The sequence below is a fragment of the Cucurbita pepo genome, chromosome 18 (assembly GCF_057944985.1).
Source record: "Cucurbita pepo subsp. pepo isolate OVF chromosome 18, ASM5794498v1, whole genome shotgun sequence".
NCBI lineage: Eukaryota > Viridiplantae > Streptophyta > Magnoliopsida > Cucurbitales > Cucurbitaceae > Cucurbita > Cucurbita pepo.
In genome coordinates this window covers 6,940,927-6,957,684 of record NC_141815.1, presented here as the reverse complement: position 1 = coordinate 6,957,684, position 16,758 = coordinate 6,940,927, and the positions used below count along the sequence as shown (strand labels likewise).

Sequence of the window (16,758 nt, the reverse complement as noted above, 5' to 3'; positions counted from 1 at the left end):
TGCTATCAAAATCTACTACTTTTGGTACATTTAGAAAAAGGTAATGAAACTTTTTTGGCCTACAAGTTCTATAAAAACAAAGATTTCTTCATAGATCGAAGAAATATTGATCAGAATAAGAGTTTTTTGTTGCAAGCAAACTTAGGCCAACACAGTTCTATAAAGCAAGATTCCCTCCATGGATGATGGAGCGAGAAGTAGCTCGTGATCCTTTACAAAGTTCAGCCAGAGCGAAAAATGGACGATAACTACCTGTTGAGCGGTTTGAAGAGGACGACAGTGACATACTTTGAATGGAACCTATGAGTAAGTCCCAAGGCAACCACAGACTGAGATGCCCATCCTTTCTCTATGAAGAGATGGTTAAGCACAACATGTTGAGGTTTTGAGGAAGAAGCTTCGTCGGCGTCCTCCATACCTAGAACCGTGAGGTGCAGCTGTGATGGGACGGCTGCTGGCTCCTTGGCGAAGTCTTCCTCGCCGGGGAATGCCTGGCTGTAAGTCGTCTCTGGTGATTGGGGAGCCTCGAACTCGACCACGCTTTGTAGAATATCAGGCACACTATCCTACAGAATGGAAACAAATCCAAAATGAAGAGTGAAGATGAAATGCATAGAATCAGTTTGTGTTTTGCATTGCACTAACTAAATAAAGTAATGCATCTTTCTGTAAACAATGTTGACAAATCTTGGACACTTCTCAATGTGCATTCAGGATTGTACACAGCAAACTATCAGGCGCAGTAGAATATGAGCTCAGATAATAAATACATACCAGAGGTGTGAGAAGGCTACAACCTCCTATCCTATCGTGCGCACGTGTGCATATGTAACGGTCCAAGCCCACCGCTAGCAGATATTGTCCTCTTTGGACTTTTTCCTTTCGGGCTTTCCCTCAAGGTTTTTAAAACGTGTCTGCTAGGAGAGGTTTCCACACCCTTGTAAAGGATATTTCGTTCTCCTCCCCAACCAATGTGGGATTTCACGATCCACCCCCGTTCGGGGCCCAGCTTCCTCGCTGGCATTCGTTCCCTTCACCAATCAATGTAGTACTCCCCAATCCACTCCCTTTTGGGCCCAGCGTCCTTGCTGGCACACTGCCTCGTGTCCAGTCCCTTCGGGGCTTAGCCTCCTTGCTTGCACATCGCCTAGAGTCTAGCTCTGATACCATTTGTAACGGCCCAAGCCCACCGCTAGCAGATATTGTCCTTTTTAGGTTTTCCCTTTCGGACTACTCCTCAAGGTTTTTACCATGCATCTGCTAGGGAGAGGTTTCCACACCCTTATAAAGGATGTTTCGTTCTCCTTCTCAACCGATGTGGGATCTCACAGCATATGTGCGAGTAAATGTATACATATATTTCCGCCCCCCCCCCCCCTAAGAGCTCAAATGCTCATTTAGGTTGGGCACATGAACAACTACTTTAGTCCATATAATTTCGCTCCTCTTCCTGTATCTTTTGAATGAACTTCGATAGAACAATCCACTGGAAAAATGTAAACACTCATGACAAGCAAGAAGAACCATGAAATGTAGGACATTTGTCTTCTTTGCAAACAGTATGAATGTGTCTCGTTGCACAAATTTAAAAGAAAGGAAAAGAGAGCCAGAATAATCTATTGTATAGGCACCTTTTCTGCTTTTTCTGATAATTTTCTAATCAAAATGTGAATCTATGAGAGAAGGTTATCGAACCGGGTTCAGGAAAGCTCCTACTGAGATGAGAAATTCCCCGATAAAGCTAAAACTCGTACTTCTCCTCCAAAAATGATAAAATTAAGTACCCCAAATCAATCAAACAGGTGCAAGAGTAGTTCTCTGAAAAGTAACATATTCAAGAACCATGATATGATAACGAAAAGACTTTCCGAATCGTACTCGGTGTATCTACAGTTGCTAGATAGAGGATCAAGACAGAACTCTCAATTACTTGTGCTAATCACGTTTCTTAAAAATAAAAAAGAAAAGAAAGAACTTGTGATCATCACGTTGGTGTTCAGGAGAAGTGTTCAAAAAGGAAAAAAACGGCTTTGTTCCAAAAGATTTTGGCATCATTCTGACCAGCCAACAGGTTTGTAAGCACATGCGCTGCTTCACTCCTTTACTCTCTCTTCTTTTCTCTCCTAGTGAGAACACTGCCACACTTTTTTTCTTCTTTTCTTTTAGAACTTATATGGCCTAGGGTTTCTACATAACTTTACGGCCCTGGGGAGTGGAGAGCAATCCTCTTCTTTAGTCCCTTTCCGGGTTTAAAACGATAATATCACTAAACATATGTATAACAGCCCAAGCCTACCGCTAGCAGATATTGTCCTCTTTGGGCTTTTCCTTTCGGGCTTCAACTCAAGGTTTTTAAAACGCGACTGCTAGAGAGAGGTTTCCACACCCTTATAAAGAATGTTTTGTTTTTCTCCCCAACCCATGTGGGATCTCAGAATATGAGTGAAAAGACCAATAATGGGCTTAAACAATCAACCATTAGCATTTATCACACATTCTTAAGGTTGAAATTATAAACATGAGAAGCAGAGCTAAACTATCGCCTCGCTTCAGATATTTATCCTCCTAACATGGAATCAAGCAAGTATCTTGGCACCTACGTGGTAATTTCCATTTTCACACGACCATAAAGGCATAATTTTTCAACACAAATAACGAGTCAACATCAAGTTCATGTTGATTGGATGGTAATGCAGATGGAGGGAAGAATCACACTTACAGAAACATTAAGAAGGTTAAAGACATTGCCCATCTCATCAGCTATGAAAGGAAGATCTGGAATATATCTCCGTTGACCATCGACGGTGAACTTGTAATGATATACTCCAGACGGAAGGACCATAAGTATCGAAAAATCTTTACCAGACCTCTGCAGGGTCTTCCTACAAAAGCAATGTTACATAATATATCATTGTTTATGCAAAATGCAGCAGAACTGATGTCATGAAGCATGAGGCTCGAAAAAATCACGAACCTGGACGCCCAATTGTCCCAAGATCCCTCAACAGCAACGCTGCTGCCACCGTAGCTCCATGTAATGATTGTTGGAATTCCTTGCACTGGAGGATTATCTACAGCTTCATGGAGTTCATTCTGCCAAGCTTCATTGAAATGGGTTGGTCCATTACCTCCTAAGGGAGCCACAGGAACCTGCAAGTCTTGTAATACATGCCCACCATCATTTCAAAACCCAGAACCAAGGTTAATAATCATCATACAAATTCACATGTGAATTGACTCAAAAGCGAGGAAGTCGAACTTACGATCTATTTCGATCTAATCTGGAACTAGAAGTTTAATCACAACTCATCACTTATAAAATCGATGAATGTATTATCGATGAGTTAACCTTTAAAGAAGTAACAATCTGCTCCATGAATTGATTACAACAACCAACCAACACTATTAAATTGATCAATAGTTTGAAAGGGATCAAGATTAAGAGAGAAATCTCAGCTGTTCATATAAAACTATAGTCGATCAGAGTAGGCAAATCCAGTAACAGACATTTCAGCCATTAATCTTCAAAGAACGCAGCACTAAGCAGATGATCCAAAGTGAAAAAACAATAACAACGAACACTCAACATCACTAAACTTATTGGATGTCATTCTTAGTTCAAGCAGTCAACGAAGTGGATCTTGGCTGGAACTTTCCCAGAAATTTCCCGAGAAACACAACTTCCACCGAACAATAAAACGTATTTTCATGAAAACAACATCATTGACTGATTCAAATCCCACGAACAAACAAAAACAACAGTAAGAAAAGCAGAAAGAACAGACAGATACAAACACAGTACACACAAGGGAGAAAGATTGAACGAAATAGTGACCTGAGGAGCGAACAAGATCGGGGATCGGAACTTCCCAGGGCTATCAGGAGGAGTATTTCCCATCGAATCTGAAGAAATGGCGTTACTCGTTTCACTAGTCACAGAACTAACAATCGCCGGACCTTGTCCATCGCCGTCACCTCTTCCTCCGGCTCCTCCTCCTCCTCCACCACCACCGCCGCCAGGAGAACTCTCCTCCTTACCATTGGCATTTCCCATCGTCCTAACCCAAACTAGTCGCGAAAATCCACCGGACGGAGGATCGTACCGCAACGGAAAATTAGGCTTCGAAATTACTGAAAAAAAGAGGATCAATCGGATGGAATTTTCGATTTCTCAATCCGTAATTCGGAATTTGTATGGATTTGTTGATTTTGGGAAGAAGATGAAGAAGAAGAAAGCGACAAAGAGAGGTAGAAATAGATATGCCCCACGAGAAGCTCAGCTGCAGGCAAGATGAGAGAGACGACCTTCTCTCTCTAGATTAGATATATGGTGGAAAAGTGGCCCTCGAGTTCCGTTTATTTACGGAAATTGCCACTCTGTATTTGATTCAGACGCCGCCGCCTGAACTTATCTTCACCGCCGGCGAGGGTCAGTCGACAACTACCACATCCACCGCCGACGAAGACAACAGCTTTTGTTGACTTTTTCAAATTCCATTAATTTTGGATCATTTTTATTTGTTTTAAATTAATAAAAATATTACTTATATTCTTTAATTTTAAAAAAATATAAATTAATAAAAATATCTTTAAAAAAGTCTCAAAAGTATTTAGTTAATTTTAAAAATTTTATTAATATTTTTAAAAATACTTTCAAATTTAAAAAGTTTTATTAATTTTCTTCCAATTTTCTTAAATATATATATATATATATAAAAGTTATTACCGTTTATATATAGACAGAAACTGTGTATCTGCATATCATTATTATCTCCATTTTTAACGTTACTTTTGAAAGTTATGAGCATTTTTTAAACGTGGTACTACGGTAAATATATTTTCGAACTTTTTAAAATAATTGAAAGGTAATTTTGAAGTTTAAAAAAGGTTAAAAAAATGTATTCGAAATTCTTTAAAAAGTTGGTATTAAAGGTCTATCTAAGATGAAAGCACGTAAAAGGGGGTTTGAAACAGACATGCAACTATAGACAACACGTCATGTACAAGCAAGACTGGGATATCTGTCATGCAATCATAGACAACACACCTTAAACATGCATCATGACATCCTCCCCCACTCAATTGATTGACGTCTCTGTCAACCGACTCGGACAAGCAAGACTGGGACATTTGTCATGTGGTCATAGGCAACAGGCTTTGGACAATCATGATTGTGACATCGATGTTGACTTCAGTATTTTGTTTAAAAAATACCTTTGAATTTTTATTTTTATTATTATTATTATTTTTTTTTTTTTTGTGGACTTAAAAAAAAGTATAATAAATGAAATAAAAGGAAAAGAAAAGTGGAGGAGAGACCATATGATAAGGAATTGGCTTGCTACCTAATTCATTTATCAATAATATCATGTAATATCTTTTTCATTATTTAATGTCTCCATCACAATCATTTTTTTTTTTTTACGAAATTTAATAATTTCTTTAAATATTTATATACGGTCGCACTCAGCTCTAGTTAACTAATAACTATCATGTTATCACTATGTAATCGAACTCAACTCTAGTTACGTGCCTACAAAACTCTTATACGAATGGTCTCCGTTCGACTTTTTGAAGAAATTATGGATATTGTCGGAACTCATTGTAACTAAGGTCCAATGACTGATCCTAAATTATATGCTACGAGGGGCATAAATTCATATAAAAATTAACTCTTTGAATTTTATATTTATTGTGTCTCTCATATATACGTAAATTCTAAAAATTAATATAATGTTGAAACATAAAATTTAAAGTTACACCTAATAAAATAGTTGGTTTCTTTTTTAAAAAAAAAATTAAGTAGGCCCGAAACCTATTAGATTTGAGATTGAAAATGAATCGACGTTGCTATTTTTTAAAAAGTTATTTGTGCCCCTCCAACCAAACCAAGGATTTATTTATGTTTCATGTATTAAAAAAAGGATGGTTTAAGGGGCACGTGTCACTTTGATCTTAATGTAGATACGCTAAGGTTGCTATAGAATATGGCTTTCCGTAGACATTTATTTGAAGTATTCTATCTTTGAAAATGAATTTTTTTGCATGTTCGTTAAAGAAGAAGAATGTAATATCCCACATTGGTTGACAACTTGAAGAAGAATGTAATATCCCACCTTGGTTGACAACTTTTCCCTACGTTCATTAAAGGAGAAGAATGTGATATCTCACATTGGTTGGAGAGGAGAAAGAAACTTTTCTCTAGCAGACGCGTAAAGAAGGAAATCCCAAAAACCTTAAGAAAAAGCCCGAAAGGGAAAGCCCAAAAAAGATAGTATCTGGATAAGCACCTATTCCGCTTTATAACTCTAAAAGACGTGTTTTAAAGTCTTGAGGGGAAACCCGTTTCCTAATAGATGGGGAAGCCCATAAGGGAAAGCCCAAAAACCTTGAGGGGAAGCCCGAAAGGGAAAACCCAAAGAGGACAGTATCTGGATGAGCACCGATTCCACTTTGTAACTCTAAAAACCAAAAGAAGACACTATCTGCTAGCGGTGGATCTTGACCATTACAAAAAAAAGAGAGTAAGGCAAGAAAGAGTGAAAAATGCAATCTAATAGTAAAATTAAAAAAAAAAAAAAAAAAAAAAAAAAAAAAAAAAAAAAAAAAAAAAAAACACATTTTCGACATATGAAGTCGAGTACATATTTCTTTCATTCAACGACCCATCAATGTTAAAATTATGAACTACTAAATTACTAAATTAGGAGACTAAAACATATTTTTAAAAATAACAAATATTCAAAAGTATATTCCAAAAGAGAAAATAAAACAAAAAATGCCATAGAAAAGCTAATAAAAACAATCATAAAAACAAAGACCTTATATAACCTGTGCCTTCTTTGCTTTTCACCATCAGGATTTCAATCAAAGCTTCCTCAAGCAAATGAGTACACAACTAAAATGGCAAGAAAATCCATGGTGCAAACATGACCATAATATCAAACTAGAAAATGAACATCTAATTTGGCTGTGCTATCGAATCGTTCTTCGCAAGCATATTGAAACGAATCTATTCTCGTTCGATCCTTCGTTTTTTTACATGTTACATCAAAACCATAATTTGCATTTACACAAGGAATAGTAATGGTTTCGAGTTATTGGGTTCTCTGTCTAACCCTTCTTCCGTTTGAATCGCCACCGTCGGAAAGTTGAGCCCACACGCTCCGAGATTTCGATCCGTTGCCAGAAACCTCCCCACATTGTTGAGCAAGTGTCTTCAGGATCTCCGATTGAAGAGAAGGGTTGTTTTCCTTCAAAAGCTCAAAACCTTTTGATTGCATCACAGCTGCACAAGAATGGTTCAATTTACAATACCATATGAAAGAATGCAAAGAAACAGCAGAATCTATGATGAATGCTCTTAGAAATGAGTTTGGATCAACTTTGAAAGGGTAAGAAGTACCTTTAGCTATAACTAGTAATCTTTTAAATTCTAATTACGCTAAAAAGGAAACGTTTGATTTGTTCTATTAAAAGTGCGTTTACTCGAAGTACTTTTTCAAAGGTCATCCCGAAACTCACCTTGAGACAAAACATGAGGGTCTTGAGGATAGGAAGGAAATGAGTTACCGTCAACAGACGATGATAAAGGTGATTGGTTCTTTGAAAAGTGCTTTTACTCGAAGTACTTTTCAAAAGTCATCCCAAAACTCACCTTGACACAAAACATGAGGGTCTCGAGGATAGGAAGGAAATGTGTTATCGTCAACCGACGATGAGAAAGGTGATTGGTTCTTTGAAAAGTGCTTTTACTCGAAGTACTTTTCAAAAGTCATCCCGAAACTCACCTTGACACAAAACATGAGGGTCTCGAGGATAGAAGGAAATGTGTTATCGTCAACCGACGATGAGAAAGGTGATTGGTTCTTTGAAAAGTGCTTTTACTCGAAGTACTTTTCAAACGTCATCCCAAAACTCACCTTGACACAAAACATGAGGGTCTCAAGGATAGGAAGGAAATAAAACAAAAGTGCTTTTACTCGAAGTACTTTTTCAAAAGTCATCCCAAAACTCACCTTGAGACGAAACATGAGGGCCTCGAGGATAGGAAGGAAATGAGTTATCGTCAACAGACGACGATAAAGGTATCCTGATGTAGTCCTTATCAACAAGATCACTGATCGGGAAGTAACAGAAATGGAATATGTTCTAAAAAAAGAATTTGTTAAGCCAAAATTCTGAGGTAAACTTGACATTTTGAAGCAACTAGTTGCAGAAAAATGCCCAAACTGGATACTCTCAAACTGAAACTACAGTGTTTTATACAAGATCAAGGAAGAGAGTTCAACAGTTTATGCTGTTTCAATGTGAGTGAAGAAACAAACGTTGAAATACAATCAAGATCCTCCTAAATGTCAAATGGGTGTTCCATAACTCATTAAAGAGCAATCCACAACAAGTCACAAGAGCCCAGAAAAATGAAAGAACATTGCAAATCCCTTGGAGAACCAAAATATGAAGCAATACTATGGGAGTCAGAAATCCTAGAATTTTGTATCATAAAGAAAAACAGGGAGAATGTGTCGACCCAAGCGACTAAGATATTAATAGCTTCTCCTAAAGGTCAGAAGTTAAGAAGTTCAAATCCTTGCTCCTGTACTTGTTTGAACTAAAATAAATAATAATAATAATAAAAAAAGGGCATAGTAAAAATTGTTATGTTGAATTATGGTTAAATTACAAATTTAGTCCGTGAACTTTTAGTTTGTGTCTATTCTATCTTTGAACTTTCTGCATTACAACAAATTTAGTTGTTGAACTTTCAACGGATCTACTAAACATACTAAACATAAAACATAAAACTCGTCATGGATCTATTAAACCTTGTTTAAAGTTCGACGACCAAATAGACACAAATATTAAAGTTTCGGGGACTAAATTTATAATTTAACCTTAAATTCCGGTGCAATTACACCTCCTTTGTAATTAACTCTAACTGGGGTGGCTCTTTTGTAATCCCTAGGGGCTTTATACTTGCATATATCAATGAGTAATATTTACGGTCTTGAGAAAAATGACGTATTTCTGCGGTCTCAACATTTTATCATGATCATACTGACTAAATTGAAAAACAAAGTACCTCCGAGGTTCATCGCAGCAAATCTCAGGCAAACTGCTTTCAATTCAGTGGCATGGTGCTCCTCTGCAAAACTTAGTAATTGTGCAACAGACCGTACGGAAAGGCTTTTACAAAGATGAGATTCACACATCAGTCTCAATCTCTCCAAACCATACTTATCCGCTGCCGCTAGCAACTTCGCCATAAAGTTGTCACCCACACAAGATTCAGAAGATGAACTTGACGCTGATACGACCACATCCTCCGCGATGGAATCAGTGTACACAAAGTGTAGCAAAGCCTGATGAAAATTAAAGCAACTTCAGAATAAAACCTCTAAACATGATGCAGTGATTAATGGCAAAAAACCAATGCAGAAGCAAAGAAACCACTATAATAAGAGAAAAACAAGTAAAAAGACGAATTAATCATATTTATACCTTGAAAACGTTAGGTTCTAGATCTTTAACAATGATCTCCTCACTTCCCTCTATCATGTTCAAAAAGTCAGACCGAAATATGGGTGATCTAGCAGCCAATATCAACCTGTGCGCTTGAAATTTTTCCCCATCAACATTAAAAGTGACATCTGAACCTTCTAGATTTTCAAGCAGTGCACCAAAATGAGCTCCAATATTAGACTCGGGAACAGAAATCGTCTGTGAATGTGGATGTTCTATTGACGAAACCACAACTCCAACAGTACAATTTATTTGCAAGCAATCATCCTTGAGGTAGTCAGAGTTTTCAAGGGTAGATCGTCTAAGAAAACGCTTGTATCCCCTACATTCACAAATCAAAGAAAGGTCAAAGACTAGTGACAGAAGGGACGAATAATGAATACTCGGGAAGGGCTCTCGTCTTAAAACCCACAATGAAGTTCTTATAATGACAGGACAAACTTTTCATTGAAGTATGAAAAGTCCCAAAAAATAAAGATGGGAAATAAACCATCAACAAACTCAATGTCAAATAAGCTAGGAAATTATTCTAGCTGGCATAATACACACACATATATGACGAAAAAAATTAATGATATCCCACAAAGAACATGCTCAGCTCATAAAAAGACACTTTGATTCCGTTGCAACCAAAATTTTCAGCAGACCACTTTAACAATATTCATCCATTCTGTCCGAGAACGAGAGACCTTATTCATCCATAAAATTTGAGCTTTACTTTTGTAGACTACGACTTCTCATAGAAACTTCTCTGACCTCTTGTTGGTTCTCTCACAAAAGACCCTACATATCAAAGCTTCTCTATTGGTATTCTCTTCTATATTATTCTCCGATAATTCGTTATAGGACATTTGTATGAACGAGGAGATATTTATAACTCCCTCAGTTTGTTTTTCTTGCTTCTTTTCCTCTCATCGGGAGTATTTACGTTCGAACACTTGTTTCTTTTGATTAAATAAATGAAAAGTTTTGTTTCTGTTTTTTTCCTTAAAAAAACAAGAAAAAAAGAAATGAAGTAGATGAGAATGCTAAAGAGTTCACCCCTCTAAACATAGAGATAACCCTCCATTTGGAACATTTACAAAGGACTTTCCCAACGATTGGATTCCAAGAGTTGCAGGATTTAAGCTAACTCTGAAAGTACTTGAGTGGCCAAACTCCATTCTCATAACGAAACTTCATCTGTTTTGGCTTGGAGGACAACATGGTCTTTTTTTATACTAAAATGGCCGACTTAACAAGACCAATGTTTTTTCCAGATGCTCAAAATATTGGTCAGAATTTTACACAGATAATCCATCTTAACCTCCTTTTCTGAACAAAAAACTAATACATTATCAGCATGTTGATGGTTGGATGATTAAGATGGAGCTTATTCCTACCTAAGATACAAGAACACCTTCCTACAATTGTCTATCAAGCAGACTGCTCACCAATCAACTACCAAGACAAAAACGAAGAAATTCAGGGTGTCTTTGCGCAATACTCTATGTATCCAATTAGACCTTATTTTCCCTCAAAATGGCAAAATGTGAAGTCCTAATCTATATCATCATAGGCTCTTTTAAGATCTATTTTGATGATAGCGCCCCCTCATCTTTAACCATCATCTCATCCTACTTCATCCTTAATGAGGATAAGGATAAATCAAGTTGTCCCCTCAAAATAATAACACACCAATCATTTCCTAACTCAAAAAAACAGACTTTCTCAAAAAAATTCTTGCATTTAGCCATCACATAGCACAAGCAAGAAGCAGCAACTATTGATCTATAACTAAAAAACCAAACATTTGTAACAAGGCCACAATAAGGAATAGAGTGGCCCTTTGGCCTTCACAATGTTTCATCTTCACTAATAGACACCCAAAGCCAATTTGATTACTAAGAAAAGTTCCAATTCTAACATTTCTAGCACCATAGCCTCCTAACCAAGGTAGGGAATTCCTCTCTTTGAGAAAACCCATTAGAAATGTCTCGATTGATTTTTCCAAGCTATTTAGCAAGAATTTTGAGGGTTATTGACTATCATTCCCTTCAATATTTTATTTTAGTATGGATAAACGTGGGTGTTCAGACCAAAGTATAGGTACAATCAACAATCTGCTATGACATTTATTTGTCCCTATGATATTTGATATCAAGAAACTTAAGTCTTGAGACATATTAAATACCTTAATTAGGCGGAAATCTTGGTCTACAACTTGCCTCTTTGACACTTGGCCAATCCCTGGGGTTAACAGTTCACTTTTTTAAAAAAATATGAGACAATTTAGTTGATATTTAAAATTTACAAAAGGGATGTAGTATCCATTTTACAAAAACAAAAACAAAAACATTCCCAATTTATAGCAGTCCACTAAATTTGAATGAGCTGATAATGAGCCAACCCAAGAAAACACCACTAGAGGCAAGTGGGAGATAGAGAGAAGACAGCAACTCTTACTAATGATAACCAAAAGAAACCCAAACATTTCTTGCACAGACATTCAAGAAATAGAATATTGGCTTTCCAATAGCCATATTATGAAGCCAATGCTAATTTGAACAAATTGCACTAAACACCAGTACTTCTAAAATTTTCACAAATCACACTATAGGAAAGGCATGAAATATATATATTGTTTTGTTCCGTCGGAACAACATTATTATTGATTCAAACTGAAGGGTCAAGTTGACTTAAGAGTCATAAACATTTTAAAAATGTGACAACTTAGTAAGAATTTAGATTAATAACCATGGGAGAACTAAATCAAAATAACACTGGACAGAGATACTAACATGATTGGTATAGTATACACCCGGTAGGAGGTTCAAGTCCTCCTTCTATTGGTTTCTAATATAGTATTTGCTTGGTTAGGTGAAGTAAATTGAAATTCAGAGATGAAATATTTATATTGTATTCAAAATGGATAATATTTAGATGAGTAATTGAAGTACTCATTTTCTATTCTGATACAATAAAAGTTCAAACCGATAGTTTTCAAAATGGATAATACAGTATTTAATGTTCAATATAGAAGATAAATATCTGTTAAAGTAATGTTAGTGTCAAACAATAAAATGGCTTAAAGAAATATTGATGACAATGTTGATAGTATCATCATCAGTCCCCGTTAGACTTGGCCCTGATAGCTTAAATTGAGCAAACTTAAACCATGCATAATGTCTGCTGTTTTAGGTCATCATAGCATATCAGTATGCACGCCAAAAATATTTATTTGATCTCGCACTGTGATGTATATTTCATTTCAAAGTGATCAATTAATCTACTGACAAGTTGTGTTTCATAAATCACTTCATTGTGAAGCACCTGATTGGCTCATTCAATCATAGGTATCTCCATATCACATTGAGTGGACACCGGAGTTAGATCCGACATGGCTCAAGCAAACTCTACCATTACACAAAACAATGCAAGCAGCATTTCTACAAGAGTGGAGCCTCGATGATTGGTCTTTTTATATTGCACGGGGAAGGAGACCATATAACTCGCACCATTTATTTGTGCAGCTAAACTTGCACGTTACAATCCGGGAGAAATTCTTAGTTCTTCATTCTTCTTCTACTTATCACAGCCATTTTACAGAGACTTGTTGAGGTAAGATATTACTCTTCTTTTAAAAGGAAGAAAAAAAAACGTAAAATCCTAGTGCCAACGGAGTTAGATCCGACTTGGCTCAACCAAACTCTACCATTACACAAAACAATGCAAGCAGCGTTTCTAAAAGAGTGGAGCCTCGATGATTGGCCTTTTTATATTGCACAGGGAAGGAGACCATATAACTCGCACCATTTATTTGTGCAGCTAAACTTGCACGTTACAATCCGGGAGAAATTCTTAGTTCTTCATTCTTCTTCTACTTATCACAGCCATTTTACAGAGACTTGTTGAGGTAAGATATTACTCTTCTTTTAAAAGGAAGAAAAAAAAACGTAAAATCCTAGTGCCAACGGAGTTAGATCCGACTTGGCTCAACCAAACTCTACCATTACACAAAACAATGCAAGCAGCGTTTCTAAAAGAGTGGAGCCTCGATGATTGGCCTTTTTATATTGCACAGGGAAGGAGACCATATAACTCGCACCATTTATTTGTGCAGCTAAACTTGCACGTTACAATCCAGGAGAAAGTCTTAGTTCTTCATTTTTCTTCTACTTATCACAGCCATTTTACAGAGACTTGTTGAGGTAAGATATTACTCTTCTTTTAAAAGGAAGAAAAAAAAAGTAAAATCCTAGTGCCAACGGAGTTAGATCCGACTTGGCTCAACCAAACTCTACCATTACACAAAACAATGCAAGCAGCGTTTCTAAAAGAGTGGAGCCTCGATGATTGGCCTTTTTATATTGCACAGGGAAGGAGACCATATAACTCGCACCATTTATTTGTGCAGCTAAACTTGCACGTTACAATCCTGGAGAAAGTCTTAGTTCTTCATTTTTCTTCTACTTATCACAGCCATTTTACAGAGACTTGTTGAGGTAAGATATTATTGTTCTTTTAAAAGGAAGAAGAAACAAAATGTAAAATCCTAGTGCCATCGGAGTAGACAGTAACAAAAAAAATGTTGATTGTTGGTCATCACTGTCAATTTCCCACTTAAGATGAGCTTAAGTCAGATAGAATAGAAAAAATTTGAGCATTCTCCTTCACTGGTTGAAAATTTATACAAGGGCAAACAAGTGGTTATCAAAATTGAGGGATCGAACACAAGGCTTCCAATCTTGATACCATGTTCAATCCTCAATCCACCTAGAAGCTTAAGTAAATTTAAATTCAGAACGTTCTGGCATGAAAAATGTTTATCAATACTAAAACAATCACCAAGCGTATAACATAGAACCTGAAACCTGATGATCTTGAATGATTATGGATACAAAAACAAAATCAAGAACCTGCAGACGCACGATCAAAAGACTACCACAGATCATACATGCACTGATCGAAAAGTTCCACATCTACAAACAGCAAGCTATTCACGAATCGATCACCTAGTCGATAGAATCACAGTAAACAAAAAACATACCACATACTGCCGCGATACTTGAGAGTATAGGGACCACTCTCGAGTGAGCGCTCAAAATGGCTATGAACCTTATGCTTCCCTTTACCACTCTGATCAACAAGCGTGAGTTCAAACAACGCCCTCACATCGGTACCGTCGCTAGCCAGTGCAATAAATATGGAGACATAGGTGGAATTATCCTCAACATTCTTCCCATCCGGATAGAAGTAGACGGCCCATTGAAACCCTCCGACGGTAAATTCATCGCTAGCAATGTGCTTGCCTGGTCCCATTCCCTTGGCCAAAGAGTAGCCCTGGATCACGAACTTATGCGAGCCATTGACAGTATGAGTCACCGACCTCGAGCTCGTCGGCGAGGCGGAGGGGCTCTTCTCCGGCGCGGTGTCAGTGGGGGTATTGGAATTGGTGTCGGCCATCTGAATTCAGTACAAAGCTGTGATTGACAAATTCATGGAGGTGGGGGGAGGATTTGGGGATTGGGATTGGGAAATTTGTGCAAATAGATGGAATCTAATGAAGAAAAATTGAAGGAATTTGAAGAAAACGGCTCAGGGTTGCGTACTTTTTGTTGATTGGTTTTGAAAAATGTATCCAAATTTTGCTCGGATTTTTTCCCTTCTAAGCACGCCAACTTGCTCAGCCACCGCTATAGCTTCAACCTTTATTTTATTTTTTATTTTTTATTTTTTATTTTTTATTTTTAATAATCACGCCTCAATAATAAATATATATATTTCTTTTGAGTTGCATTTAATTTTTAATTTTTAATTTTTAATCAAGTAAAAATATTCTTTCATTTTACATTTTATTTCAAAAATAATTTAAGTTGCATTTAATTTTTAATCAAGGGTATATTAGTAAAAATATCCTTTCATTTTACATTTTACTTCAAAAATAATTTGAGTTGCATTTAATTCTTAATTTTTAATCAAGGGTATATTAGTAAAAATATCTTTTCATTTTACCTTTTACTCCAAAAATAATTTGAGTTGCATTTAATTTTATTTTATAATTTTTAATTTTTAATCAAGTAAAAATATCCTTTTATTTTACATTTTACTTCAAAAAAAAAATTGAGTTACATTTAATTTTTTATTTTTTATTTTTTAATTTTTAAATCCTCCGTTTTACTTAAAAAAAATAATTTGAGTTGCATTTAATTTTTAATTTTTAATCGAGGGTATATTAGTAAAAATATCCTTTCATTTTACCTTTTACACCAAAAATAATTTGAATTGCATTTAATTTTATTTTATAATTTTTAATTATTAATCAAGGATATATTAGTAAAAATATCCTTTTATTTTACATTTTACTTCAAAAAAAAAATTGAGTTACATTTAATTTTTTATTTTTTATTTTTTAATCAGGGTATATTAGTAAAAATATCCTTTTCATTCTCAGTTCTACTTAAAAAAAATAATTTGAGTTACATTTAATTCTTAATTTTTAATCAAAGGTATATTAGTAAAAATATCCTTTCATTTTACCTTTTACTTCAAAAATAATTTGAGTTACATTTAATTTTTATTTTATAATTTTTAATTTTTAATCAAGAATATATTAGTAAAAATATCCTTTTATTTTACATTTTACTTCAAAAAAAAAAAATTGAGTTACATTTAATTTTTTATTTTTAAATTAGGGATATTAGTAAAAATATATTTTTCATTCTCCATTTTACTTAAAAAAAAATAATTTGAGTTGCATTTAATTCTTAATTTTTAATCAAGGGTATATTAGTAAAAATATCCTTTCATTTTACCTTTTACTTCAAAAATAATTTGAGTTGCATTTAATTTTTATTTTATAATTTTTAATTTAATCAAGGATATATTAGTAAAAATATCCTTTTATTTTACATTTTACTTCAAAAAAAAAAAATTTGAGTTACATTTAATTTTTAATTTTTAATTTTTTTATTTTTTAATTAGGGATATTAGTAAAAATATCTTTTTCATTCTCCATTTTACTTAAAAAAAATAATTTGAGTTGCATTTAAATTTTAATTTTTAATTAAGGGTATATTAGTAAAAATATCCTTTTGTTTTACCTTTTACTTCAAAAATAATTTGAGTTGCATTTACTTTTTAATTTTTAATTTTTAATTAAGGGTATATTAGTAAAAAAGATCTTTTCATTTTACATTTTAGTTCAAAAATTAAGTAAATTCATAAATTCTGAAAATCGTTAATATTTTATTTTAA

At 35.1% G+C, this 16,758-nt stretch overlaps 2 protein-coding genes across 2 annotated transcripts; both read right to left on the bottom strand.

Moving 5' to 3' along the window:
• On the bottom strand, positions 1 to 4,307 carry LOC111780402 (SNF1-related protein kinase regulatory subunit beta-1). The gene is made up of 4 exons (XM_023660784.2): positions 3,836 to 4,307; positions 2,975 to 3,150; positions 2,720 to 2,882; positions 1 to 566 (listed from the first exon to the last, which is right to left on the bottom strand). Exons 1-4 carry the CDS (start codon positions 4,052 to 4,054, stop codon positions 249 to 251), a joined length of 876 nt encoding a protein of 291 aa, XP_023516552.1. The 5' UTR covers positions 4,055 to 4,307; the 3' UTR covers positions 1 to 248.
• A 2,496-nt stretch (positions 4,308 to 6,803) lies between these two features.
• Positions 6,804 to 15,184, bottom strand: LOC111780442 (BTB/POZ and MATH domain-containing protein 4). The gene is made up of 4 exons (XM_023660860.2): positions 14,552 to 15,184; positions 9,502 to 9,844; positions 9,083 to 9,362; positions 6,804 to 7,288 (listed from the first exon to the last, which is right to left on the bottom strand). Exons 1-4 carry the CDS (start codon positions 14,965 to 14,967, stop codon positions 7,098 to 7,100), a joined length of 1,230 nt encoding a protein of 409 aa, XP_023516628.2. The 5' UTR covers positions 14,968 to 15,184; the 3' UTR covers positions 6,804 to 7,097.
• Positions 15,185 to 16,758: the final 1,574 nt, after the last annotated feature.

Coding starts and splice junctions, on each gene's coding strand:
- LOC111780442 (XM_023660860.2), bottom strand. CDS start 14,967: ATGGCCGACACCAATTCCAATACCCCCACTGACACCGCGCCGGAGAAG. Junction 9,845..14,551: donor AAGTATCGCGGCAGTATGTG/GTATGTTTTTTG, acceptor TTGTGAATGTAG/GGGATACAAGCGTTTTCTTA. Junction 9,363..9,501: donor TAGAACCTAACGTTTTCAAG/GTATAAATATGA, acceptor AATTTTCATCAG/GCTTTGCTACACTTTGTGTA.
- LOC111780402 (XM_023660784.2), bottom strand. CDS start 4,054: ATGGGAAATGCCAATGGTAAGGAGGAGAGTTCTCCTGGCGGCGGTGGT. Junction 3,151..3,835: donor CGATCTTGTTCGCTCCTCAG/GTCACTATTTCG, acceptor CAAGACTTGCAG/GTTCCTGTGGCTCCCTTAGG. Junction 567..2,719: donor TTAACCTTCTTAATGTTTCT/GTAAGTGTGATT, acceptor TCCATTCTGTAG/GATAGTGTGCCTGATATTCT.